Here is a 27,315-nt window from a genome sequence, read left to right as displayed (position 1 = left end):
AGGTGTTGTGGATAGTGTGGAGGGCTGTCAGAGGTTACAGCGGGACACTGATAGAATGCAAAACTGGGCTGAGAAGTGGCAGATGGAGTTCAACCCAGATAAGTGTGAGGTTGTTTATTTTGGTAGGTCAAATACGATGGCATAATATAGCATTAATGGTAAGACTCCTGGCAGTATGGAGGATCAGAGGGATCTTGGGGTCCAAGTACATAGGACACTCAAAGCTGCTGCGCAGGTTGACTCTGTGGCTAAAAAAAAGCATATGGTTCATTGGCCTTCATCAATTGTGGGATTAAGTTTAAGAGCCAAGAAGTAATGTTATATAGGACCCTGGTCAGACCCCACTTGGAGTACCATGCTCAGTTCTGGTCGCCTCACTACAGGAAGAATGTAGAAACCATAAAAAGGGTGCAGACAAGATTTACAGGAACGTTGCCTGGATTGGGGAGCATGTCTTATGAGAATAGGTTGAGTGAACTCAGCCTTTTTGCCTTGGAATGACGGAGGATGAGAGGTGACCTGATAGAGATGTACAAGATGATGAGAGGCATTGATCGTGTGGATAGTCAGAGGTTTTTTCCCAGGACTGAAATGGCTAGCACCAGAGGGCACTATTTTAAGGTGCTTGGAAGTAAGGTTTGGTTCGTCCATCGTCATCGATGAAGACCTCGACACCATTAGTACTTTTTTTTTTACAAGATTGAGTTGCTAGCTGGACGCTCAACCCAGCAATGATGGAGAGTATGCAAAGGAGCCAGCCAGATTTGAACTCGGGATCTCTCGCCCTGAAGTCCAGCGCTGATGCCTTTACACCACCAGCCAGATGTTTGATGATGGTGTCGAGGCTAGCAATTGATTTGGATTTAAGTGAGGGAGAGTTGTGCAGCATCAGCCTCACTCTCTCTTCCCAATTTCCATCTAGATCCAGTGGCAAGACAAGAGTCGAGATGGCTAGTGATGGGACTAGGCACGGTGGATGACCAAGGCGTCTTCTGTGTCTTGTCGTGCTCTATGCATTCCACAATGCTTGCAGGGACTGCCTTCTTGACTGCTGGACCTTCCATTGGCCTCGTTCACTTGATCCGCCGGAGTCTGTCTTCACATGCTGGGATAGACAACTCCCTATCTCACCGAGGGTTTGAAACCTGTTGGGTATCCTCATCTGTTTTAGCCGGCTTGTCGAAGCTGTTGCCCAGGGTGTGGCCACTGTCACATGAAAACAGCTACGAGGAGTCACACGAGCTGAGTGCCAGGTGGGGAACAAAGGTGGACAAACCACCTTGTAAAGGACGCGACATGTTCCCCCACCAGAGGTGCTACCCTCCCTGACACCCCATACAGAAGTAGGTACAGAGGAGATGACAGGGGTAAGTTTTATTACGCAGTGAATGGTAAGTGCGTGGAATGGGCTGCTGGCGATGGTGGTGGAGGCAGATATGATAAGATTTTTTAACAGACATGTACAGGTACATGGAGCTCAGAAAAATAGAGGGCTACTGGTAACCCTAGGTAATTTCTAAGGTAAGGACATGTTCGGCACAGCTTTGCAGGCCGAAGGGCCTGTACTATGCTGTAGGTTTACTATGCTTCTATGTTTCTGAACTGTACTTTCACTAACTTATAATTTGCATTTTTAATTTGTGTTGTTCCACAGTATGTGCTGTTAGACTCTGCCTACCAGTGGTAAAGCAATATAACAGTTTATCCTCTTTCATTTTTCACTGGCTGGGTGTTAAACATGCTATGTCTGTACGTTTTCTAAAAGGCCCTTAGGTTATCTCAGGAATTTGCTTTCTCTCAATATAAAAGTGTCTGTTCCTACAAAAATCATCTTCTTGTCTTTGCTCTCAGCACTGTTCTATAAGATCACTTTTCTACAGATCCTGCAGGATGTAGGATTTTAAAGACTGAATTGTACAGTTAGGCGTTGGCCTCATTTGCCAGGAGAGAAGTCAAAATTTTAACCTGCCTTTTCCTTCAAGACAGCCTGAGGCAGTTAGGGTCAGAGTCATAGAGCACAGAAACTGGTCCAATTGGTCCCCATCAACCAATATTCCCGTCTCAGCTATTCCTAGTTGCACACATTTGACCCGATCAGTCTAAATCAGGGGTTCACAACCTTGGGGTCCATGGACAGATTCCAAGGTTCTGTGAACTTGGATGGGAACAAATTTACATCTTTACTTTCAGTAACCTCGAACTGAAATTCAGCATTTCCTTCAATTATGAATGTAGGCGACAAACCACAGCAGTGTTAGCAGTACCTGTGACTTTGTCACCAATAGAAATCACAGATATTTTCAAATCACATTCCAGTTGATACAAATATCACAAGATATCATTAAAGACATGTTCATACCTACTTCGAAATTACGGTAGTTATAAGACCCACAGGTAGGTCGAATGTGACCGCAGCCTTCCTGTCTGCAGACACTTGTGGAACGTAGCTGACCAAATATCAGGCAGCCCTGTGATTGGATATCCAACGTGACATGCGTACTGCTTTGTCAAAGACCACCCCATGGTTTAATGTCCTTATTTAAGCTAAGCAACAACAGTCCTCACACTGCTATGTCTTTAAAAAACACAATTTAATTTTAAATTTAGATTTAAACTTTAAATGTACAGTCTTGTTATTTAATGCATTAAAATCCATTATTCTGAGAAGGGGTCCATAGGCTTGACGGACTGCCAAAGGCATCCATGACATAAAAAAGGTTAAGAACTGCTGGGCTAAACTATTCCAAGCCATACATCTGTCCAAGTACCTTTTAAATGTTGTGACTATATTGCCTCTACCACTTCTACTGGCAGCTTGATCCATATACTGTACTAACTCTAGGTCCCTATTAAATCTTTCCCCTCTAACCTTAAACCTGCGTCCTCTAGTTCTTGATCATGGGAAAAGTCCTTCCCACCACTAAGCACAAAGAGTGCTGCCACAAGAATGCAGGATCCATCATCAAGGACCCCTACCATCCAGGCCAGGCTCTCTTCGCACTACTGCAATGGAGCAGGAGGTACAGGAGCTTAGGTCCCACACCACCTGGTTCAGGAACGGTTATTAACCTGCAACCATCAGGCCTCTGAAAAAACATGGATAACTTTGCTCACCACAACTCTGAACTACAGACTCACTTTCAAGAACTCTACAATTCATGTTCTCGGTGTTACTGATTTATTCATGTGCACAGTTTGTCTTCTGTTGCACACTGGTTGTTTGTCAGTGTTGGTTTTTCATTGATTCGTCTGTATTTCTTTATTTTCCTGTCAATACCTGCAAGAAAATGCATCTCAAGATGGTCTATCGTGACACGTGTATTTTGATAATAAATTTACTTTGATAATTCACCAAAGTTTGGAACAAAGATAGCTTGCATTCACCCTATCTACACCCCTCATAATCTTTAAAGACTTTTCCATAGCTTCAGTCAAAGTCAGGAACTGAAAGATAAGCAGAATAAAGCAGTATTAACAAAAGATGGGAAAAGCACCACTAGTGAAGTTGGATTTTACCTCCAAGAAAGGTTTAGTCTCCTTCGGTGAGATCTGGTGTGCCAAGGAAGACACCTGGGACAGCACGACAAATTCTTCTGTCTTTACCTTCAAGGGAGACTCCCCCAAAAATGCAGGGATTTCAAACAGGTCCCGTACTGTTTGCTGCAAAACATTAAATAAACTGCTGAGTATTTTGTTACTAATCACAAGCAAGATAAAATCTGCAGATCTGGAAATCCAAGCAACAAACAAAAAATGCTGGAGGAACTCAGCAGGTTCAATTCTTGCCACTGTTTGTACATTCTCCCTGTGACCGTGTGAGTTTCCTCCAAGTGCTCCAGTTTCCTTCCACAGTCGAAAGGTTTAGGGTCAGTAAGTCGGAATCAGAAGCAGAATAATAATAATAATAATAATGATAATCATAATAATCAAAATAATTGATTGCATAAGTATTCAACCCCTTCAAGTTAGGTTTGGCAGCAATTACAGCCTTGAGTCAGTGTGGATAGGTCTCTACCAGTTTTGTACAGCTGGACACTGCATTTTTTCCCATTCTCCTTTACAAAACTTCTAAAGCTCTTGTCAGATTGCATGGGGATCTTTTCAAGTCCAACCACAAATTCTCAATTGGATTGAGGTCTGGACTCTGACTTGGCCACTCCAGGACATTAACTTTGCTGTTTTTAAGCCATTCCAGAGTAGCTTTGGCTCTATGCTTGGGGTCATTGGTTTGCTGGAAAACAAATCTCCCAAGTTGCAGTTGACTTGCAGACTGCATCAGGTTTTCCTCCAGGATTTCCCTGTACTTTGCTGCATTCATTTACCCTCTACCTTCACAAGCCTTCCAAGGCCTGCGGCAGTGAAGCATCCCCACAGCATGATGCAGTCACCATCATACTTCACGGTAGGGACGGTGTGTTTTTGATGCTGTGCAGTGTTTGTCTTACGCCAAACATAGTGTTTAGTCTGATGGCCAAGAAGCTCTATTTTGGTCTCAGACCACAGAATCTTCTAGCTGACTTCAGAATCTCCCACATGCCTTTTGGCAAACTCTAGCCAAGATTTCAGTGACTTTTTTAAAAAAGTGCCTTTCTCTTTGCCACTCTCCCATAAAGCTGCGACAGGTGAAGCAGCCAGGCAAAAGTTGTTTTATGCGCAGTCTCTTCCATCTTGGCCTCTGAAGCTTGTAACTCTTCCAAAGATGTCACAGGTCTCTTGGTGACCTCCCTCACTAGTCACTCAGTTTTTGAGGATGGCCTGCTCCAGGAAGATTTACAGCTGTGTCATATTCTTTTCATTTCTAGATGATTCACTTAACTGTACTCTAAGGGATTATTAGTGACTTGGATATTTTCTTGTATCCATCTCCTGTCTTGTGCTTTTCAATAATCTTTTTGCGGAATTGCTTTGAGTGTTCTTTTGTCTTCATGATATAGCTTTGCCAGGATACTGACTCACCAGCAAATGGACCTTCCAGATACAGGTGTATTTTTACTCCAATCCATTGAAACACCTTAACTGCACAACAGTAATCTACATGTAATTAATTATGATTTGGCGTGAAATATTAAAGGGGGTGATACTTATGCAATCAATCAGTTTGTGTTTTATATTTGTAATTAATTTGGATCACTTTGTAGAGATCTGCTTTCACGTTACTACGAAAGAGTCTTTGTCTGTTGATCAATGTAAAAAAAATCCAAAATAAATCCACTGTGATTCAATGTTGTGAAACAATAAAATATGAACACTTCCAACAGGGATGAAAACTTTTTATAGGCACTGTATATTAAATAGTTAAATTAAATAAGTAGTGCCAAAACAGAAATAAAGAAAGTAGTGAGTTAGTGTTCATGGGTTCATTGTCCATTCAGAAATCAGATGGCAAAGGGGACTAAGCTATTCCTGAATCGTTCCTGAGTGTGTGCTTTGGGACTCTGTACCTCCTTCCTTGATGGTAACAATGAGAAGAGGGGCCTGTCATAGGTGATGGGCGTCCTTAATGATGGGACATATTTTTAAGGCACCACTCTTTGAAGATGTTTTGGATACCATGGAGGTTAGTGTCCATGATGGAGCTGACTAAGTTATCAACTTTCTGCAGCTTACTTTGACCCTGTGCAGTAGTCATCCCCACATACCAGACAGTGATGCAGTCATTTAGAATGCTCTCCATGGTACATCTGTAGGGTTAGCAAGTTGTGGGCTGCTCCCAGCACATCCTTGTACTGTGGTGGTCACTGACCCAAGCATCGCATTTCACTGTGTTTCGATGTACATGTGAGAATGAAAGCTAATCTTTAAATCTTGAGCAATAAAGACAACCAGAATGAGCAGCTTAGACCAGCTAAACTCCTAAGGATGCAATAAATCTTGAACACCTTATGCACATAGATTAACATGTTCAGGAACAGTTATGACCCCTCAACAATCAAAGGTCAAAGTAAATCTATTATCAAACTATATATACGTCACCATATATTGTACAATCCTGAATTCATTTTCTAGTAGGCACACTCAATAAAACCAATTAACATAATAGAATCAATGAAAGACCACACCAAACAAGACAGACAACCAGTGCACAAAAGATAACAAACTGCGCAAATGCAAAAATAAATAATAGTAATAGATAGGCAATAAAGAGCCGTTGAAAGTGAGTCCATAGGTAGGGGGAACAGTTCAGTGAATGGGCAAGTGAAGTTGAGTTGAGTTGAGTTGAGTTGAGTTCCACTCTAGTTCAAGAGTCTGATGGTTGAGTGGTAATAACCCTTCCTGAACCTAGTGTTGAGCCCTGAGGCTCCTGTGCATTCTTCCTGATGGCAGCAGCAAGAAGAGAGCATGACCAGGGTGGTGGGGCTCCCTGATGACAAATGCTACTTTCCCAAGATAGATCTCCGTGTAGATGTGCTCAATGGTGGGGCAGGTTGTATCCATTATTTTATCGACCATCAAGCTCGAGTCAAGGATATCGCTTCACTTATCCCAACATGGCCACAACCTATGGACTCACTTTGAAGGACTTGTCATCTTATGTTCTTGATATTTATTGCTTATTTATTACTATTAGTTTCTTTGTATTTGCTGAGTGGGCCCAAAAGAAAATGAATTTCAGGGTGGTATATGGTAACATATATGCACTTTGATAATACATTTACTTTACACAGTCATTTTTGAATAAGCATTAGGTCAATCAGCACAAGGTTTATTCACTGCTATACGGCAATGTATACAATGGAGGATTAATGACAGTGAAGGATCGTCACTGTAATGTTGAATGAGAAGTCAAAAAGATCTTATGTAGATAAAGCAGCATCACCTTCATGCAGAATCAGAAGCAAGTTGAAGTCCTGGATGATTCTCACACTATAAATCTAAGTTGAGACTAGGTATCTAGGAAGACTTTTGGATGAGACAAAAAGATACAGGAGCGGAATTAGTCCATTCAGCCCACCCATTATTCTGCTCAACCATTCAAACATATGTTATTATTTCTCCCTTATTTGTGTGGGGGAGGGGGTTTTGAGGGTTGATGATTGCATTGCCGTTCTTTTTTTTCCTTGGTTTCGTGGCTATCAGGAGAAGAAGATCTGAATTGTACTTAGATAATAAATGAACCTTTGAATCCTTCAGTCTAAAACATCCTCTCCCAGTGTCTGGGCTTACACTTATCCCTCAATTATTTCTTAGTGTCTCAGTAAATTGTCTAATGGAATTAAAGACCCCACTCACCCTGGATTTTCTCTCTGCTCACCCCTCCCTTCAGGCAGAAGATACAAACCCCTGAAAGCATGAACCACCAGCCTCAAGGGCAGCTTCTGCTCCACTGTTATAAGACTATTGAACACTCTCCTAGTAAAATAAGATGGACTCTTGACCTCAATCTACCTCATTTCAGCCTTGTACCTTATTGTCTACCATAAGACCATAAGATACAGAAGCAGAATTAGGTCATTTGGCCCATCAAGACTGTTCTGCCATTTCATCATGGCTGATCCAATTCCCTCTCTGCTCCAATCCCCTGCCTTCTCCCCATATCCCTTCATGTCCTGACTAATCAAGGATCTATCAACCTCTGCCTTAAATATACCCTCCACAGCTGCCTGTGGCAACAAATTTAACTGATTCACCACCCTCTGACAAAAGAAATTCCTCCTCATCTCTATTCTAAATAGACTCCCCTCAGTTCTGAGGCTGTGGCCTGTGGTCTTAAGAGTCCTCCACCATTAGAAACATCCTCTCTCCATCCACTCCATCATAGCCTTTCAACATTCATTGGTCTCAGTGAGGTCTGCCTGCACTGCACTTTCTCTGTAACTGTGACACTTAATTCTGCATTCTGTTAATATCTTTCTGTTGTACTATCTTATGGGAACATTATGAAATGCAAAAGTTATTCACTGTACTTCTGTAAGTATGTCAATAATAAACCAATTTACCAACCTGAAAATATTTCAAAGCTTATGGAACATCTTTAGAGGCCGTATGACATGAGCAGAATTAGGCCATTCAGCCCATCAAGCCTACTTTGTCATTCCACCATGGCTGATTTATTACCCCTCTTGGCCCCAATTTTCAGCCTTCTCCCCATAACTTTTGACACTCTGACTAATCAAGAACCTGTAAACCTCCACTTTGAATACATACACCCACTGCTTTGGCCTCCACAGCCATCCGTGGCAATGAATTCCACAGATTCACCACCCACTGTTAATAAAATTCATTCTCATCTCTCCGCATTCACTCTATCTAGGCCTTTCAGCATTCAACAGATTTCAATGAGATCTCCCCTCATTCTTCTAAACTCCAGCAAGTACAGGCCCAGAGCAATCAAATGATCAAATGGCTCCTCACACATTAAGCATGCAATTCCTAGGATCATTCTCAAGAGCCTTCTCTGGACCCTATCGAATACCAGGACACCATTTCCTAGATGCTAAAACTGCTCACAAATGCAATCTGACCAACACTTTATAAAGCCTCAGCAACGCATCCTTGCTTGAAAGGCCTTGATAAGAGTGGTTGTGCAGAGGATGTTTCCTACCGGGCGGAGGAAGTCCAAGACCAGAGGACACAGCCTCAGAATAGAGGGTTGTCCATTTAGAATGGAGAGGAGGAGGAATTTCTGTAGCCAGAGAGTGGTGAACCTGCAAAATTTGCTGCCACAGGCGAGCTGTGGAGGCCAAGTCATTGGGTATATTTATGGTAGAGGTTGACAGGTTCTTGATTAGTCAGGGCATGAAAGGATATGGGGAGAAGGCAGGATATTGGGGCTGAGAGGGAAAAGGCATGGCAGATTGAGTACCTATTGCCCATGGCTGGTTGCAACAAGCGACTCTATGGCTTGAGGCCTTGTCCACAATACAACTGCCACAGAGCTCCCCTGCTGTTGTTCTCACCAATGAACCAGTGAACTGGAACACAGTATTTCTACATTGCCAATATCCAACAGGGTCCTGTGATCACAAGAAAAATATCCGAAGCAATCACTTGCTATATAACCCTATAGTTATAATCAGCCAGGTTTCAAGGGAGCCCGCTGACTTCTCTTGAATAGCACCTTCGGATATTTTACCTCATGCCAATAGTTCCTGTGCTGTACTGTTCTATGTTGAATTGTGGAAGAAGGAAATAATCTGAATTGAGGAACTGAGGACAAATGAAATTAACTGATTGGATGAATTGTGGAGAAAAGAAATAATCTGATTTGATAATGTGAGTACAAGTACCTGCTGTAAGTACGCTGTGCAATAGTTGCTTCCATGTGAAGCCACGTCTCTAATTAAATTCTTCGTACCGTTCTTGAGAAGTTTCTCCTCAATGGAATTGCCAATAACCAATCTAAAGCAGAAACAGGATAAAGATTTGAAAGTGCAAAAAGAAAAGTTCTACAAAATTCTTATCAATTCGATACAATCATGCTGGCAAAGTTCCATGTATAAGACCCACCTCCCTCTCCCCCACCCCCGACAAAGATTGCTTAGAAGATATTTCTCCAATCAAAACATTTCAGAGAACCAGCCACCTAAGATGGGTTGGGAGTTTTGTGCAGCCCAGAATGGGCAGCAAATGTCTATCTTTGAAGTTTGTAACAGAACATTAGCAATCTGGGTATTAAATGTTGGAGGAAGTCTCTTTTCGTTTGAGCAATTGTCAGCTAAATATAGCTTACCAAAAACCCACTTTTATCGATATCTACAAATTAGACTTACTGCGATCTCAATTATATACACTTCCTAAAAGTCCTGGAAAGAACTTATTAGATGTAATTTCTAATTTGAAACCTTTTCATAATGGTTCAATATCCAATATTTATGGCATGTTGCTGGGAATGAGAAATGCTACTTTAGACAAAATTAAAAATCTTTGGGAACAAGATTTATAGACTTCAATTTCTGAGGAAACTTGGAATGAAATTTTTAAATTGGTTAGCACTTCATCGCTATGTGCCCGCCACCCCCTCCTACAATTCAAAGTGGTCCATAGGGCCTACATGACCAAGGATAAGGTATCTCGTTTTTATTTGGATATATCTCCCTATTGTGATAGATGTAACAATGGAGAAGCTTCACTAATTCATATGTTTTGGACTTGCCTGAATCTTGAAAAATACTGGAAGGAAGTATTTGAAACTTTCTCTATACCTTTCAAAATAAATTTTAAGCCTAACCCTTTGACTGCCGTATTCGGTACTGTAGGAGGAAAAGATATTATTTTGGAGACATTCGATTTGCACAATTTGGCTTTCATTTCTCTTATAGCAAGGAGGGCGCTCTTGCTTAAATAGAAGGATGTCGTTCCACCTACTCACGCTCAATGGTTACATGATGTTATGTCATGCTTAAATTTAGAGAAGATCCGTTGTTCAATTTCTGAATCTAGTCAAGACTTTCAAACAATTTGGGGACCATTTTTGAACTATTTTCAAAACCTTTGATTTGCTGTTACAGTACAGATGTTGGCTAATAACATATTTCACCATATGATAAGGATTTTTTTTTCCTTTTTTCTTTCTTTACCAAACAGCTTCGACCTTGGTGGTGGGCTTAGTTTTACCATACAAGAAAAAAAATCTAAATTAAATCATGATATTGAAATGTGATAGTTTTACCATACAAGAAAAAAAATCTATCACATTTCAATATCATGATTTAATTTAATTTACATGAATATAGGGTAATGAGATTGCAAGTGTGATTCAAATATAATGTATTTGGTATTATTTTATCTTTTTTTTGACTTATAATATATATCTTCTTGTACTCTATATTTTTCTATGTAGAAATTAATAAAAACATTGAAAGAAAATATTGAAAGAGCAATCAATTAAATGTGTGTGCCACAATAATGCCACGAATCCATTCTAAACCCGTTCTTGATATCTATTCTAATATCTCCTTGTGTGCCTCAATACCTTGAAGGAGTTATGTAAGTACAGATTTTTTTACTGCGAAGGTCTGCTGTTGCAATTTGAAAGCTAGTAATTTAATATATTTCAAGGTTGATATGAATCTAATGCAAGAATATTTCGTGTGGTTGTATTTTGCTGACATTCTATATCGGCTTGTTATCCTGTACGTGCAAGGACTGGGTCTCAAGCTGCAGTATCACGGGAGGGGGCATCAGATTCCGTGCACTCCATCAGGGCCGTTGTGGTCGACTGAAGTTTTCAGTAGGCTTGGGGGAGTCTGACTATATACAAGTATATTTGTGTGGTTGTATTTTTATATGGGCTTGTTGTCTTGTATGTGGAATGACGGGCCTCAAACTGCGGTGTTGCCAGGGTTTGTGGGGGGTGGGGTGGTGATGGTGTGGCATTGCGTCCAGTCTGGATGAAACAGATTATTGTGGTTGACTGTGAATTGATGGTGTAAGTTTTTGACTCTTTTATTGCATGATTGTGATACCATTTGTGTTTGCTATCTTGTGTGTGCCTGTGCTGTGTGTGACTGCTGGTACTGTGTTTTGCACCGGACTCCGGACTAATGATATTTCATTTTGCAGTATTCATGTATGGCTGAATGATAATTAAATTTGAATTGAAGTGACCAACATATTGAATCCTCTGTAGATTACACCCTTGTGGAAGGTAGTTTTCAAACAAGTTTACGTCATACCTGTATATATGGATATCTTTGCACTTCCCAATTCTATCACACCATTCTTGGACTTGTGAATCTAGAGTGGGGTTCAAGTCGCTGTCATACACAATGACGGTATCGGCATCTATCAGGTTAACCCCTGCAGCACCGCCACGAGTGGAAAGGATAGCACAGAAGATTCGCTTATCAGTATTGAAGAGTTTCATCAATGCCTGGGAGGAGAAATTTCACAAAGTTTGAATGCAACAAATTTCATGTTGTGCTGGTCAGTGATAATAAATCTGAGGAATGCATACAAAACACTGGAGGAACTCAGCAAGTCAGCCAGTATCCATGGCAAAGACCCTTCATTAGGGTTGAAAAAGAAGGGGGAAGAAGCCAAAATAAGAAAGTGGGAGGAGGGGACACTGACAAGTGGTAGATTAGACCAGATGAGGGGGAGAAGCAGAAGTGAAAGGCTTACTTATCCATAGTCCTAAGGGGGAAATGATGGTAGTAGTTGAGATGTTGAGTAGTGAGAGTCACGAATAAAAGGTGCTTGGGGCCAATCAAATCAAACTGGGGTACGCAGAAACCTTCTCATAGAAGGAGGTGAACATCTGGAATTCACAGCCTCCGAGGATGGTGGAGGTCAGGTTCATTTGATACATTTAAGGTGGGGATAGATTTGAAGGATTGGGGAATTGAGGACTTTGGGGAAATGCTACAGAAGAGGAGTTGAGGCCAGAATATATGAGCCATGGTCATACAGAATGGTTGAACAGGTTTGACAGATGCAGTTAAGTTTGGGACATTTGAGAGACTCTTGGATAGGCACATGGATGATAGAAAAATGGAGGGCTACATAGGAGGGAAGAGGGTTAGATTGACTTTAGAGTAGGGTAAAAGTTTGCTACTACATCGCTGAGCCAAAGGATCTGTACTGTGTTGTATTGTTCTATGTTCTAGTCATCAGAGAACCAATTGGGTTTGTACAATCCAACAACTTTATTGGTCACCTGGGGCACCACACAAATTTTCACATGTACTGAACTCAGCTTCACAACTTGCTGCAATATCTTACAGGTATCCCTGTATTATAACCACTAGACTTGTAATAATCCTAATGTTGAACTTTTGCTATTCAATACAAGTCAAAGACACCTGACCTTTCAACATTTTTCTTATGTGTTAAACCTACTGTTGACAGTCCATGCAGTAGACCCTAAGTAATATATTAACTACAATAGCTTTGGTGCTACAATAGCGTAGTAGAGGGTGGCGCAACACTATTACAGCTTGGGGCATTCTGGAGTTCAGAGTTCAACTCCAGCGCTATTCTGTACGTCCTCCTTGTGGTCCTCCAGTTTCACCCCATTGTCCATAGACATGTTGGTAGGTTAACTGGATATTCTAAATTATCCTGTGATTATGTTAGAGTTAATTGGGTTTGTCGGGGGTTGCTGGAGTGATGTGGCTCAAAGGTCCACACTGTATTGCTAAATAAATAAATTTCTACCGTGGAGGAAAAGAGATCCCTTTAATCTTCCCTCAAATCCTGACGGCATTTTGTTGTGGCTGTAGTAAAGCGAGGGAAGATTGCCTTAACTACGCAAATAGGAACTATATTCTGCAAAATTATAATGTTACACCACAGCCATTATAAGTTGTAACAATCAAGATTAGTTTAAATATGTTACATAAAAACAGCAAGCTAAAACAATAAACACAAGAGATTCTGCAGATGCTGGAAACCCAGAGCAACACACACAATATATTGAAGGAACTTGGCAGATCGGGTAACACCTATAGAAATTAATAAACAGTCGATGTTTTGGGCAGAGACCACTCATCAGGACTGGAAAGGAACGGGGAAGATGCCAAAATAAGAAATTGAGGGGAGGGGAAGAAAGAAAAAGCTAGAAGGTGATAGATGAAGCCAAGCTAAAATAGTTGTTCTTTTGAGAGGCATACCTGCCGTTGGGTAAGGTGAACATTTCCGTCAACTCTCACAAAAGCAAAGCTGTGGTAGTCCAGGAAACTCTCCAAGATGTCCAACATTTGAATCATTTGCGTGAATATCAGTACTCGCCGCCTTTCTGATTTTAATTTATGAAGCAGAACAGCCAGTGCCTCCAATTTCCCTGGGTAGAGAATTACTGGTAGTAAATTTAAACCAAGCAACAGTCCTCAATGCAAATGGTGGTGGGCAGAGACAGCAGGTACTAATTCTTAGATAGTGCTTCAAAGTTTCTAGTCAGGGATTTTAGTCAACTATAGTTCTGTGAATACTGCTTATACCTTTATATTTATTGTGTTTTTTATTACTGCATTCTTTATCTTATTGTGTTTTATTTCTGCATTGATCCAGAGTAATAATAATTTTGGTCTCCTTTATACCCATGTTCTGGAAATGAAATTAAACCATTTTGAATTGAACTTTTCCAATTAAGCAGAGGAACTGAAGGAGGTTCAGGAGAGCACTTACTCCCTTCTTACTTAACAGAACCAGCCTGGGGTACAGAGGAATTGCCCACATGCCTTCTGTTGCCAAATTCTACCAGCACTCTGACTTAGCAGTTAGCATGGCTTTCATCAATTGTAGGATTGAGTTTAGGAGACAAGAGGTAATTTTGCAGCTACTTGGGACCCTGGTTAGATCCCACTTGGAGTACTGGGGTGCATGCCTTATGAGAATAGGTTGAGTGAACTCGGCCTTTTTTCCTTGGAGCGACAGAGGATGAGAGGTGACCTGATAGAGGTGTATAAGATGATGAGAGGCATTGATCGTGTGGATAGTCAGAGGCTTTTTCCAGGGTTGAAATGGCTAACACGAGAGGGCACAGTTTTAAGGTGCTTGGAAGTAGGTACAGAGATGTCAGGGGTAAGTTTTTTATACAGAGAGTGGTGAGTGTGTGGAATGGGCCACTGGCGATGGTGGTGGAGGCAGATACGATAGGGTCTTTTAAGATAGGTACATGGAGCTTCGAAAAATAAAGGGCTATGGTAACCCTAGGCAATTTCTAAAGTAAGTACATGTACGGCACAGCATTGTGGGCCAAAGGGCCTGTATTGTGCTGTAGGTTTTCTATGTTTCTATGACACTATTACAGCTTGGTATGTCGGAGCTCGGAGTTCAATTCTGACATCCTCTATAAGCAACTTTGTATGTTCTGTCCCATGCGCATGAGTTTCCTCTGAGTGCTCTGGTTTCCTTCCATAGTCAGGAGATGTACTGGTTAGTAGGTTAATTGGTCATTGTAAGTTATCCCATGGTTAGGCTGGGGTTAAATCAGGGGTTGCTGGGCAGTGCGGCCCGTTGGGCCTGATGCGCACTGCATCTCAATAAATGAATCATTTACTGAATAAAAGGGGACTGGCCTGGGCTTCCCTGTGGATTTGCTCCTGGCTTAGAGAGGAACATGACCATGGTCAGCTTAAGGTAGGTAGAGAACAGGATTGGGGATATTCTTCTGGGATCCTGAAGCAAAGGACAAGGCTCCCTTATTTCAGGTTCCATCTTTACAGATTGGTTTTTATTTATCATGTATACATCAAAACATCCAGTGAAATGCATCGTTTGCGTTAACAACCAACACAATCGAAGAATGCGCTTGGGGCAGCCCGCAAGTATTACCAAACACTCCAGCACCAATATGGCATACCCACAATGTTCAGCAGAACAACAACAGTATCCTCCCACCTGCTCAGACACACAGGCCTCCAACACCATGGAAAGACCATGATCGCCCATGTCGTATGACATGGCACATAATGAACTCTAGCTATATATATGTGCCTAAGACTTTTGCACAGTAGTGTAGGCCTCCGTTAGGATCGATAGACCCATGGATTTGCACTTTGGAAAGTTTGGGCAAGGTTTTTTTTATGGAAGACTCCCCTCACCATGCCATCAATATTGTCCCAGGGCAGGACATTAGGACCCATTCGGCTTAGCACCGGTGTCGTCGCAGAGCAATGTGTGGTTAAATGCCTTGCTCAAGGACACACACGCAAGCCTCAGCCAAGGCTCAAACTAGTGACCTTCAGATACCTAGACGAACGCCTTAACCACTTGGCCAAGCGCACAGTACTGTATGACAGTGGTACTAAGTCTGCTTCAGATTAAAAAAACAGATTCCTATTCAGTTACTAACCTGAGTCAAACTGTATGAGCCTTGGGTCAGTTAACTGAAGCGTTGTCGTAGACGTAATCTGCTGTAGTTGCGGGAAGTATGGAACCAATTCCTTCTTCAGGTTATACTTAAAGAGCCGCATGTGATGTATGTATGGAGGTGGAGGGTTGAACATGTACAGAGTTGGTGGAGGAGCCACTGCATTCAGAACAACACAATGAACCCTACAGCAAAGAAGCAATAACAGTTTCAATGTTCGGAGACTGCAGCTGGGATTACAAGGTAAATTTTACTCTATTAATTTGGAGCTCTTGAACTCAATTCCCCCTTTACTTCACTCATAAAAGGTCATGATATTGAAAGGAATTTTCAGGTTGGTTTATCAATCTGAAATTAAAGATATCAACAGCCTTGTATGTTGGAGAATTTCCTCCAGTAATTTTATTGCTGAAGCAGAAAATTTACTGTAACAACTAACAGGAACTATTGTAGTGATCATGATGTGATAGAAGCACCTACCTTTTCAGAATGTCCTGCATACTATCTTGCCTCTGATCCGTAGTTAAGATAGCCTGTGACAAGGCATCTGCCCGTTTCCAAGAAGTCTCTGTGCCAAGGGGGTCACTAATTGACTGCTGAGAATTGCAGCAGTTCACATAACCAGAGGAAAGCCACGAATTCACTGCCGATTTGTGTTTGGTTAGTCTATATTCACCAATCAAGAAACAGACTCCTAACAACTCTGTACCGTACACCGGTACCACAGAGCAACGCCGCTCGTTTATCAAAAATATTCTATCCAAACGCTCCTTCGTAAGCCTTTTCTTCTCTTCTATCGAATCCTATAAATAAAAATGGCATTCTTAACTGAGACTGAACATATAAAGCTTTGAACAAATGCAATTAAAGAGCCCATCAACACCGCTGGAAAGATAGGGGTTGAGAACAGAAGGACAACAATTCACACTGAAATTATATCCTTTATGTTGGGGATAGATCAGCTACAAAAATGAAATAGATCAGCTGGTTGAGTGGTATCGCAACAACAACTATGCACTCAATGTCAGTAAGACTTAAGAATTGATTGTGGACTTCAGAAAGGGTAAGATGAGGGAACACACATCAGCCTTCATCGAGGAATCAGAAGTGGAAAAGATGAGAAATTTCAAGACCCCGGGTATCAATTTCTCTGAGGATCTATCATGGATCCAACATATCAATGCAGCTATAAAGAAGGCACAATAGTGGCCATACAGGTGTCCCCTGCTTTCCGAACGTTCGCTTTACACAGCTTCGATTTACAAAAGTCTTATATTAGTACCTGTTTTTGCTAACTGAAAGAGGATTTTCACTTTAAACTTGTGTTTACCATGAGAAAGACTACCATGATCGTGAAGCCTTGTGTTTGCAGGTGTGTGCGCATGTGTACGTGTACCGATTTTTTCCTACAAGTCAGTTTTGGCTCAATCTTCCCGATTCTGAGTGAAACTACAGTGTACATACATTATTTCTACTTTATATAACTGTATTTATTATATAATTCCTGTTTTTACTATATGTTAGTGTTATTTTAGGTTTTTTGTACTATTTGGTATGATTTGGTAGGTTATTTTTTGGGTCTGGGAACGCTCAAATATTTTCCCCATATAAATTAATAGTAATTGCTTCTTCACTTTACGCCATTTCGGCTTACGAAAGGTTTCAAAGGAATGATCTACCTTCGGATAGCGGGGGGAGACCTGTATTTCATTAGAATTTTGAGGGGATTTGGTACGTTACCAAAATCACTCACAAATTTCTACAGATGTACCATGGATAGCTTTCTAACTGGCTGCATTACTGTCTGGTATGGGGGGTGGTCTACTACACAGGATTGAAGTAAACTGCAGAAAGCTGTAAATTCAGTCAGTTCTGTCAGGGGCACTAGCTTCCCCAGCATCCAAGACATCTTCAAAAGGAGATGCCTCAAAAAGGTGGCACCCATCATTAAGGACCCCATCACCAAGGCCATGCCCACTACACATTGCTTCTTCCCCTCTGCCATCAGATTTCAAAATGGACATGTTCGCTAACTCACTCAACACACACAAAATACTGAAGGAACCCAGCATCTATGGAAAAGGGTAAACAGTTGACATTTCCAGCCAAGACCCTTCATCAGGACTAAGTTCCTCCAGCATTTTGTGTGTGTTGCTTGGATTTCCAGCATCTGCAGATTTTCTCACGTTTGTAACACTAACTACTTTTTTCTATATGCACATACACATATATTGCAATACATAATAAAAACTGTAATCACAGTAATACATTTAGCAATATATGCCAGTGATATTAAACCCAATTCTGCTTCTGAATAAACAATGTCTGGACCGAGACCCTTCATTCTTTGGCCCGAAACGTCAACTGTTGATTCCCCTCCATGGATGCTGCCTAACCTGCTGAGTTCCTCCAGCATTTTGTGTTCCTCTGGATTCCCAGCATCTGCAGAATCTTTCGTGTTTAGAAATTACATCCTTCCACCAGTAATAATTCAGCAGTATTTGCAGTGGCAGGAGGTTTTAACTACAACCTGAAAAGTTTACAAAGGCAGTTTCTACAAATATAAACACTGGAAATTAACGTGCACATTTTTGATCAATTTAAGGTCTTATGGATTCTCATTTCTCCCTCAAGCTCTTGGTGAGCACCTTTTCGAACTGCTATTATTGAAGAACACCATGGAGTTAAATGAAGACTACTGTAAACTGCTCACCTGTGCAGCAGATCCGAGAGAGGATATAGGTCTCAGGATTGCTCCCTGCTCACCAGATGCAGAGCTACCAACTGTTCTAGTCGTGAGAAAAGATGCTGAAAAAATGGACAAGAAATTTTAGACCTGATGCAAGTGCAGGTACTTTAAACAGAGCATACAAACAACAGTCTCCTGGTGTTTACCTTGAGTTGAAATAGGGTTGGGAACAGAAGCAGGTGGCATTCCTTGCTGATTTCCTGAGGCAGCAGAGGCATTGTGAACGGCACTGCCCTGTGACGGTGCCTGTATCACAGCCTGATTCTGGTGACGCATTATCTGCTGTCCGGGTGCTGACACAATTTGGAGGACGTTACCTGTAATTAAGTGAAATTAAATGATACTCTCATATAATATAAAACGGATTAGTCATAATTTCCCTGCATATTAATGCCCAATGCCTACTTATTTCCGAGGAACAGAATTAAATCATACCTTTAATTCAATATTCGAAACCCCAATTTCTAAGGGGATTTAAATCAAAGTGTAAAGTATTAGCCTCGAAGAGGACCACATCCTTCTTGTAGGATTTGGAGGCTTGTACCTCAGGGACCTGGAGAGCTATGTTCGCTGGAGTCAGGGCTTTATGTTTTGGCTCTTGGTAGGGTCACCTATGCCAAACAGTTCAAAGGGTAGAGGCCAGATGAAGAGCAGTCCACCAGCCCTCCAGGTTCTGATGTTCAGCTCACAGCTAACAACCCTGACTAGTCAAACAAAATTGTTACAAAAACAACAACGAGGAATCCTTCTACATCTGAGTGCGACGGTATTCCTGAGTCTCCACCCGGGACTTGCAAGACTGACAGTAGTGAAAACCAAGAGGAAGCTACTGAGAATATCAAGGAAGCCCTGAACACCACCAGAGATGAAGGACTTTCATTGTTGCCTTTCAAGTGCCAGGGACGAAATAGGTAGTAAAATACTTGGTTATGAGATGTGCAAGGGGAAAACAGGAAGGACAAACTGTCCTTGGAACAGAGATCAGTAACAGAAGAACAAAAACTGAATGCCATTGATACAAGGAAGTGGGGAAAATAATAAAAAAAAATTGGAACATAGGGTTTTCTCTATTTATTTATTTTGTAATTTATAGCCACAGTAAGAGGGCTAACAGGAATAAATAGGTCTTTTGCTTTCTTGGTGCAATGCAAGAAGTGTACTGCAGCAACCAATTTCTATGAATGACTTTGATGAAGGCACTACAATTTGCTGATGATACATATTTAGGAAATAGATAGGTAGATAGGATAGGGAAATTGTGAAGAGGATATAAAGAGGTTAAGTAAGTTAAAGTTTGTCCTGATCCTCATAGGCTCATCAGGCCGGTGCTTATGCCAGTTTCCGTGGCGTGAAGCGACTGTGAGTACAAGACTCTCTCTTCCCCCACCCCCCCGCCCCAGATAGGACGCCAGTCTAACGTGGGGTTATAAAAAGGTTACAAAAGGTTTATTTGGTGGGTTAAGTGAGTGGGTAAATAGATGGCAAACGGAGTAAAAGTGGAAGAAATGTGAAATTACTGATTTTATCAGGGAAAAAATAAAAAAAGGCAGAATGTTACCTCAGACATGGTTAAATTAACAACTTACTGAGAACCAATTCATCTGCAGAACTTTAGGCAAATTACATCAACGTAACCATTTATAGACTGATTTCCTGGACAAGTTAATGAATACTGGCCCGATATAGAAAGATTACTAACTACGTAGCCAGAGGGTGGTGAATCTGTGGAATTCATTGTCACAGACGGCTGTGAAGCAGAAGTTGATAGGCTCTAGATTAGTCAGGGCATCAAAGGTTACAGGGAGAATGGGGCTGAGAGTAATAATAAATCAGCAATGATAGAATGGCAGAGCAGACTCGGTGGGCTGAGTTGCCTAATTCAGCTGCAATTAGTCTCATCTGGAAATGACCCAATGACAATTCAGTGTAAACATTTTCAATATAAATACTCATTTGAAAGACTGGTGGACAAGAGATCACTTTTTGTGGTTGAGAAATGTAGAGATAGGCAAGCATTAAATTGTGTAAGAGTCCATGCAGTGATTGCTCATACGGGATGTACCTTGTAACTGAAGATGTTGGCCCGCCGTAAGCTGACGCAACTGACTGCTAGACAGTGTGAACTTGTTGCCTTGGAAGTGCAGCGTCACAGGCGGACTCGTCTGGGTACCTCGGCCTTGCCCGCCAGCTATGGAGGCTAGTTGGGCGATGCTGACGACTTCTCCACCTGCAAGGGAAGGCAGCATGAGGTACAATGCCGAGTGTAGAATCAAACCTTTCTTTGCTAAGTGATTAGTAGATCTGCACGTAAGCTCTACTCATGCAAGGTCATCTACAGTGCTTAAACAAGGTGTCAAAGAAGTTTATGCAGGAAAAGCAAAGTGAAATCAAGCTGGAAGAACTTCTCAGGAGACAGGCCAGGAAATTGATTATACAGCCAGCATTTGGAGTTAAAATGCAGCTACTGTGATCTTTGAGTTATCAGCCAATGATCAGATAAGGCACAATTAAAAGGTAATATTGGTTCATTCCCTTTAGCTTACCAGCCCATTCTGTTAGCAAATTATAGAAAAACATATCTTTGTTCAGAACAACGTGAACTATTTTTCGTCAGAGGGAGAATTAAATCTATAGATAATTAAAGGACTAATAAAATTTCCTTTTCCTCCTCTTTCCTCTCCAACCCCATAACCATAACAATTTTTTTTTAAATCAGATGTATTTCTATTTTCTTCTTGAATTTGAAAATAAGTTAACTTGAAAATTATCACCCAGGACTCTACATCTTACCAGATACTGCAGATAGTCTTTATACTGATGTAATTGATGGATTTCTATGAACAAGCTCGAAGGGAAACGATGGAACATTTCAGAATTACTCATGTTGAAAGCTACTCATGGGTAACGTCGAGTCTGTTATAACCAGCTGCCTGTAAAACTTTAAATGACACCCTGTTTCTGTCAGTGCTAGGAAAGTGAGGTGCGTTTTTTTCCACTGCCTTTCCAAGAGAGCTCACAAATAGAAATTGCATAATGAGTTAGAAGTCTGTGCCTAACAAGCCTTCCCGACCTCCCAGATGTTATCTTATACCTTCTGCAGACATATCAACCTAGCTCTTAGGCATGTTCTGTAAATCACTAACTGGGTAGGGACTCAGTTCATTTTCACCTTAACTATACTTAACCAGGTGAAAGTACAAAAGCACTTTGTAGAAATTACCACATTTCATTATGACATAGGTCACTTCAGGCCAATGCACTGATACTAGCTCACTGAACAATTACATTCCTGTACTAATTCTCCCTCTAACCTAATCTCACCACATTCTTATCCACTCCTCCCAGATTCTTACCTGTGCTGCAGTAGCCAATTACCCTCATGTCAAGAGGACATAGGAGGAACCCAGAACAGCACTCTTCCCCAAACCTACGCAGTCAAGGGGGAAGGGGCAAACTCCACAGATGGCACCAGACTGAATCTGCATATCTACAGAGTCCTGATGAAGGGTCTTGATCCAAAACATGGACTGTTTACTCTTTTCCAAAGATGCTGCCTGACATACTGAGCTCCTCTAGCATTTTGTGTGTGTTGCTTCAGCTTATGTTAATACACACTGTGTTACTCCAATCGACAGTAACACAAGCTGAACTTCACCACTCTTTCTAATTCCTAAACTTCAAGTACAGGTTGAGTAGCCCTATCTGAAATGCTTGGGGCCTGAAGTATTTTGAATTTTTTTTGGATTTTAGAATATATAATGAGATAGCTTGGGATCGCCATGATTTCACTCTCTAAATTTATGCGCTACCATTAAGCAGTCTTTGTCTTATACTTGCTCAAAACACCTGTGTACCGTTGCAGCCGTTCGGTGTGTTAGATTTTCATCAGTGATGATCCTGGCAAACTTATCAATGAATTTCTCTGCTACTTCGTGATCAAACAGACACTTTATCACAAGTCTTTAAAAATTTAATACTGTGCCTTTTCTCAGATTTCCTCCACTAGCCTGTCTAATATTTACAATTACCTTCAAGTTTCAGTTTATCATGATAGATCGTTGCTTGTTTCATGATCAGCATACCATTAACCAGCATATGTTTAGTCCAACACTGACAAATTCACTCTTTCAATACACAATCGAGATCTTCATTTTTTTGCTTTATGAAGTTCTTTTCTATTTCATTAACTTCTGTTCATTACATACATCATGGTGAATCTGTGGAATTCTCTGCCACAGGAAACAGTTGAGGCCGGTTCATTGGCTATATTTAAAAGGAGGTTAGATATGGCCCTTCTGGCTAAAGGGATCAGGGGGTATGGAGAGAAAGCAGGTACAGGGTTCTGAGTTGGATGATCAGCCATGATCATACTGAATGGCGGTGCAGGCTCGAAGGGCTGAATGGCCTACTCCTACACCTATTTTCTATGTTTCTATGTGGTCACTTCTCAGAACTGTCTGTGGTGCGCAGAGGCCTGCATATCACCTAGGAACCTTCCCAGTGCCTTGTGGAATTTTTCATATGTGATGTCATGTAAACACTCAAAAAACTTTTGGACTTCAGAGGCTGTCAGATTTTGGAATTTCGGATAAGGAGTACTCAACCTGTATAATAATTGGTATTTATCTATCACTTGCACATCAAGAGTGAAATAAATCTGTATCTAATTAAAGTGAGCAATTGTGTAGATTTCTAGTCTATGTAGCAATGTGGAAAACACCTATTCCTCCCTGAGGGAGTGGCGAAGATTGGCAGAAAGTATTAAAATCATTTTAATAGGCAACATTTCGTCAACAATGAAAACCCTGCAAACCCCAAACATAATTCATCAAATAGTTATTTCTTTTAAAAATAGTTTCTTGCATCTTTTGCAAAGGCAGTGCATTATCCATAGGATAAATTTATTACCAGGTCTGTGCTCAGTATCAGAAAGACATGCTAGAAGGCTACGTACATACAAAAGTGAAGCAGAAGACAGCTTTTTGTTCCGTGGCCGTAAACCACGGCCAGATCTCGTCTAAAGAAAATATCAGCAGATGGATTAGTCCTTTACCCAAGATAGATTTGTGTAGACAGGGCAGCGAGAGAGAATTTGAAAAAAAAAGGCCATATAATCGGCTGCTTGTGAGGGTCAGACCCTATCAGCAAGAAATGAGAGAGTCATGCAACAGTAAAAAGTGGGAGAATGAGGCAATATTTGTGAGGCCACTTACTAGGCAGTCGTGCCTGGGCCTGGGAGGACAGCACCAGCCTCTGATGCAGCACATTAGTTGTCGGGACGGTGTGAACGGAGGCGGCCTGTTGCTGGGCCTGGCCAGAGTGCAAGGTCTGTCCCTGCTGGGTGACCTGGCCTGCTGTGCTGACCAGTGCTGGACTGGCCGTACTAGAGGAGATGGTGCTGTTGACCGCCTGCTGCTGTCCTGGCGCACTGGCAGACATCTGAGTCATCTGTAACGGATTCGCTGCTGGAAACGACAAGGTGTTGGTTTGTGCTGGCCAACATATGAGAGAGGTGCATCAAAAATCACATTCACATTTCATTCCGTGTAAACTCACCGTGCCTCCAGTACAACTGTGACCAACATTGAGAAATGAAATACCCACCTAGTTACTTGGAGATAACCACATGAGATTCTGCAGATGCTGGAAAGCCATAGGAACACACACACAATGCTGGTGGAACTCAGCAGGTCAGGCAACATCTATGGTAATGGATAAAAAGTCAACATTTTGGGCCTTCTTCAGGACTCTGATGAGCGTGGGCCCAAAAGATTTATTGCCCTCCATAGATGCTTTTTGACCTGCTAAGTTCCTCCAGTATTTTGTGTGTGTTGCTTGGAGATAACTAGATTCTACTCTAAGCAGGTGCAATTAATAAGTGTGTGTAATATTTAAGTTCATTGCTTCCTCTATATTTTACATGAAGCTACAGGGCAATATAGAGCAGCTGCGTTCATTCTTGCTGCAGTTACAAGAATATAGTCTCAAATCAAAGATTTGAGCTCAAATTCCAGGGTAACATTCCTAGTGAAGAATTGAACAAGTACTGCACCACTGGGATGTAGAAACTTTGGAATCGGTTGTTAAAGACCCATCTGACCCCTTTGGGAAATGTGGAAAAAATAAAACTTCATTGCTGCATCTGTACATTTGGAGAACAAAGTTCTTCAATAAACTGCAAGAGCAGCAAGCAGCTCAAAAATTTTGGTTAATGCTAGATCGATTGTAGCATATTGTAAAGGTGAGGTGGGTGGCTGTGAGCTTTTGACCACCTAACATTGTAAATACAAACTGAACTGCTGCACCCTGGATAGGAAAGGTTGGGACACTTATGGGCCAAATGAGGTCTAGTAAGACTAGCTTAGATGGACATTTTGGTTGGTATGGATCAGAAGGGCTGAGGAGCCTGTTTCTGTGCTATAATATTCTATGACACCAGTTTAATTCAATGCATTGGCAGTATTATAAACCTACCAAAGGTAGATGTTTTTTTTTTGCTTATTTAGAGATACAGCACAGAACAGGTCCTTCCAGCCCTTCAAGCTGCACTGCATAGCAACCCATTTAACCTTAACCTAATCATGGGACAACTTACAGTGACCAATTAACATACTAACCGTTACGTCTTAGTACTGTGGGAGGAACCCTGGGCACACAGAGGAAACCCACACATTCCACAGGGAGTATGTACAGGCTTCTTACAGAGACATCAAAATTGAACTCCAAACCCCGACGTCCCGAGCTGTGATTTTATCGTGCTAACTGCTAAGCTACTGTGTAGATTTACTACCTACAACCCAGGGCATCCTCCCCACACTCTACCTTGTCAAATTGTCTTTTTTTTCAAACCTCCTTCACTGAAAAAATAAATGTAAGATGTTCAAAATACAAATAAAAACTGATTTTAACTTTCTTCTAGTTTAGAAGTGAAGCAAGGCCACAAGAAGCCTACTGGATCTGACAAAACTATGGCCTGCTGGGATCAGTAAGACTACTGAATATCCTGCTACCACCAAAGTCTCGTCACCAGAAGTTTATTGTTCACTGGTTATCTGTACAGAAGCACTTTTGAATTTTTTATATATATATATATATATATATATAGATAGATAATTTGTACAGATTTTTTAAAAATATATATTTTTTTTAATTTACTCATGGTAATATTTTGGTTTATGCACTGTGTGTGACATACGTGCCAGTGCACCGTGAACTTGAACTTTATTCATTGCACTTTTTGGAGGATTTAGCTTCCTTTATCTACAGAAGTTGAAGTTTCTGCCTACTCTACATTTCCTGAGTAAGCTGACTTGCCTTGCATTAGTGGCTTCAATCAAGAGAAGGTGGGGGGGGGGGGGGTGGTGTGTGTGTGTGTGTGTGTACATTCCAGTCCAGGAATGTTAACAGATTGGTTGCTTCCAGGTCTAGCCACCGGAAGAAGGTGGGATGGAAGGCAACTAGACCAAGGCAGATGGGGATAATTTGTTCACTGTGTTACAATCCTGCAAAGCAATTTTTACTTCTCTGTAATGCTGTTTTAAATTATGTATTGTCAGATGACAACAAACATGAACTTGAAAGCCTGCTTGCTACACCAGCTCCTCTTTGACCAACCAATGGACCTCCCTCAACGTCAGTGAAGTCCTTCAAGACCACTACCATTTACTGTGCCTATGTTGAAATGTAAAACTGTTTCAGTTACATGAAGAATATTAATAATATTTATTGACATACAGTGTGGAATAGGCCCTTCCAGCCCTTCGAATTGTGCTCGCCAGCACTCCCCCAATTTAACCCAAGACCAATCATGGGACAATTTACAATGGCCAATTAATGTAAGACTGAAGCATCCGGAAGAAACCCACACATGGGAAAGAATGCACAAACTTCTACATGCAGTGACAGGAAATTAACCCGGGTCACTGGTGCTGTAAAGAATTGTGCAGCCCTTTTAATCTGATAAGTTACTAGTGTCTGAGGAAAGGCAATAAAAACATTAATGCAAGGATTTCTAATTAGTTTTGAAGCTCTGCTGAAGCCAAAACTCATGCTGTTAATAACTTCAGGCATTACACATTTTAGTGATTTCTTGTTCCCGTCAGTAAACTGATACTCATGTTAATCAACCATTTCTTTAACTGGACATAACCACCAATACTAAAACTCCAGCCTGCATCTTCGAAGTTATTTGCACCAGCTTAAGGTGGCACTGAAAAGACTCCTTTGTTTTTAAAATAAATCACTGTTTGATGTTGCAGTGTTTACTGAGCTTGCAGACATTTCATCACGCCTTGAAGTGACATCCTCAGTGCGCAGTTGTTGGTATTACTCTCTGGGAATTCTCACGGTTACATAGGGCCCCTGTTTTCTTGCCTCGGTCCTGATTGGCTACCTCTTCAGTTGACCACTGAATTCCATTGGTTCAAGTTATTTTGGTTCTTAGGGGTTCGTATGTGGCATCTATGTCAATATGTTTGCTTACGGAATTATCCGGAGAGAACCACGCTTCTAAAAATTCTCATGCCTACCTCATGTTTGCCTACGCCAGAACCTCCACAGTGTCCCAGTTAAAGTGGAGTCCTTCTTGGTCTTCATGTACTGAGATCAAAGAAACACGAGCCAACAGAACGCAAAGATCAAATGAAAAGGGTAGCCAATCATGAATGAGGCGAGCATATGGGGGGGGGGGGGGGGATGCTATATAAACATGAGCACTCCCAGAGAGACACACTAACAATTGCACACTGAGGATGTCACTCGACTGATGATGAAGCGTCTACAATCTAGTTGCCAAGCTCGGCAAACACCACAA

At 41.3% G+C, this 27,315-nt stretch overlaps 1 protein-coding gene across 13 annotated transcripts in view; it reads right to left on the bottom strand.

Moving 5' to 3' along the window:
* The window catches only part of ep400 (E1A binding protein p400), a 217,800-nt gene that overhangs the window by 65,971 nt on the left and 124,514 nt on the right, over window positions 1-27,315 (bottom strand). For 11 of the 13 annotated variants that reach the window (XM_059994609.1, XM_059994601.1, XM_059994605.1 and 8 more), the window contains 10 exons: window positions 23,717-23,995; window positions 20,566-20,730; window positions 18,650-18,820; window positions 18,468-18,562; window positions 16,235-16,557; window positions 15,737-15,939; window positions 13,554-13,723; window positions 11,616-11,812; window positions 9,228-9,339; window positions 3,517-3,660 (listed from right to left, as the gene is read on the bottom strand). In XM_059994609.1, the coding sequence (XP_059850592.1) occupies window positions 3,517-3,660; window positions 9,228-9,339; window positions 11,616-11,812; window positions 13,554-13,723; window positions 15,737-15,939; window positions 16,235-16,557; window positions 18,468-18,562; window positions 18,650-18,820; window positions 20,566-20,730; window positions 23,717-23,995 (1,859 nt within the window). The remainder of the gene's footprint in view (window positions 1-3,516; window positions 3,661-9,227; window positions 9,340-11,615; window positions 11,813-13,553; window positions 13,724-15,736; window positions 15,940-16,234; window positions 16,558-18,467; window positions 18,563-18,649; window positions 18,821-20,565; window positions 20,731-23,716; window positions 23,996-27,315) is intronic. The other 2 variants (XM_059994607.1, XM_059994606.1) reach the window with 2 other exon arrangements.

Source organism: Hypanus sabinus, chromosome 18, assembly GCF_030144855.1.
Source record: "Hypanus sabinus isolate sHypSab1 chromosome 18, sHypSab1.hap1, whole genome shotgun sequence".
NCBI lineage: Eukaryota > Metazoa > Chordata > Chondrichthyes > Myliobatiformes > Dasyatidae > Hypanus > Hypanus sabinus.
Note: the sequence above shows the minus strand (reverse complement) of the source record. Positions and strands in the feature narration are given on the sequence as shown.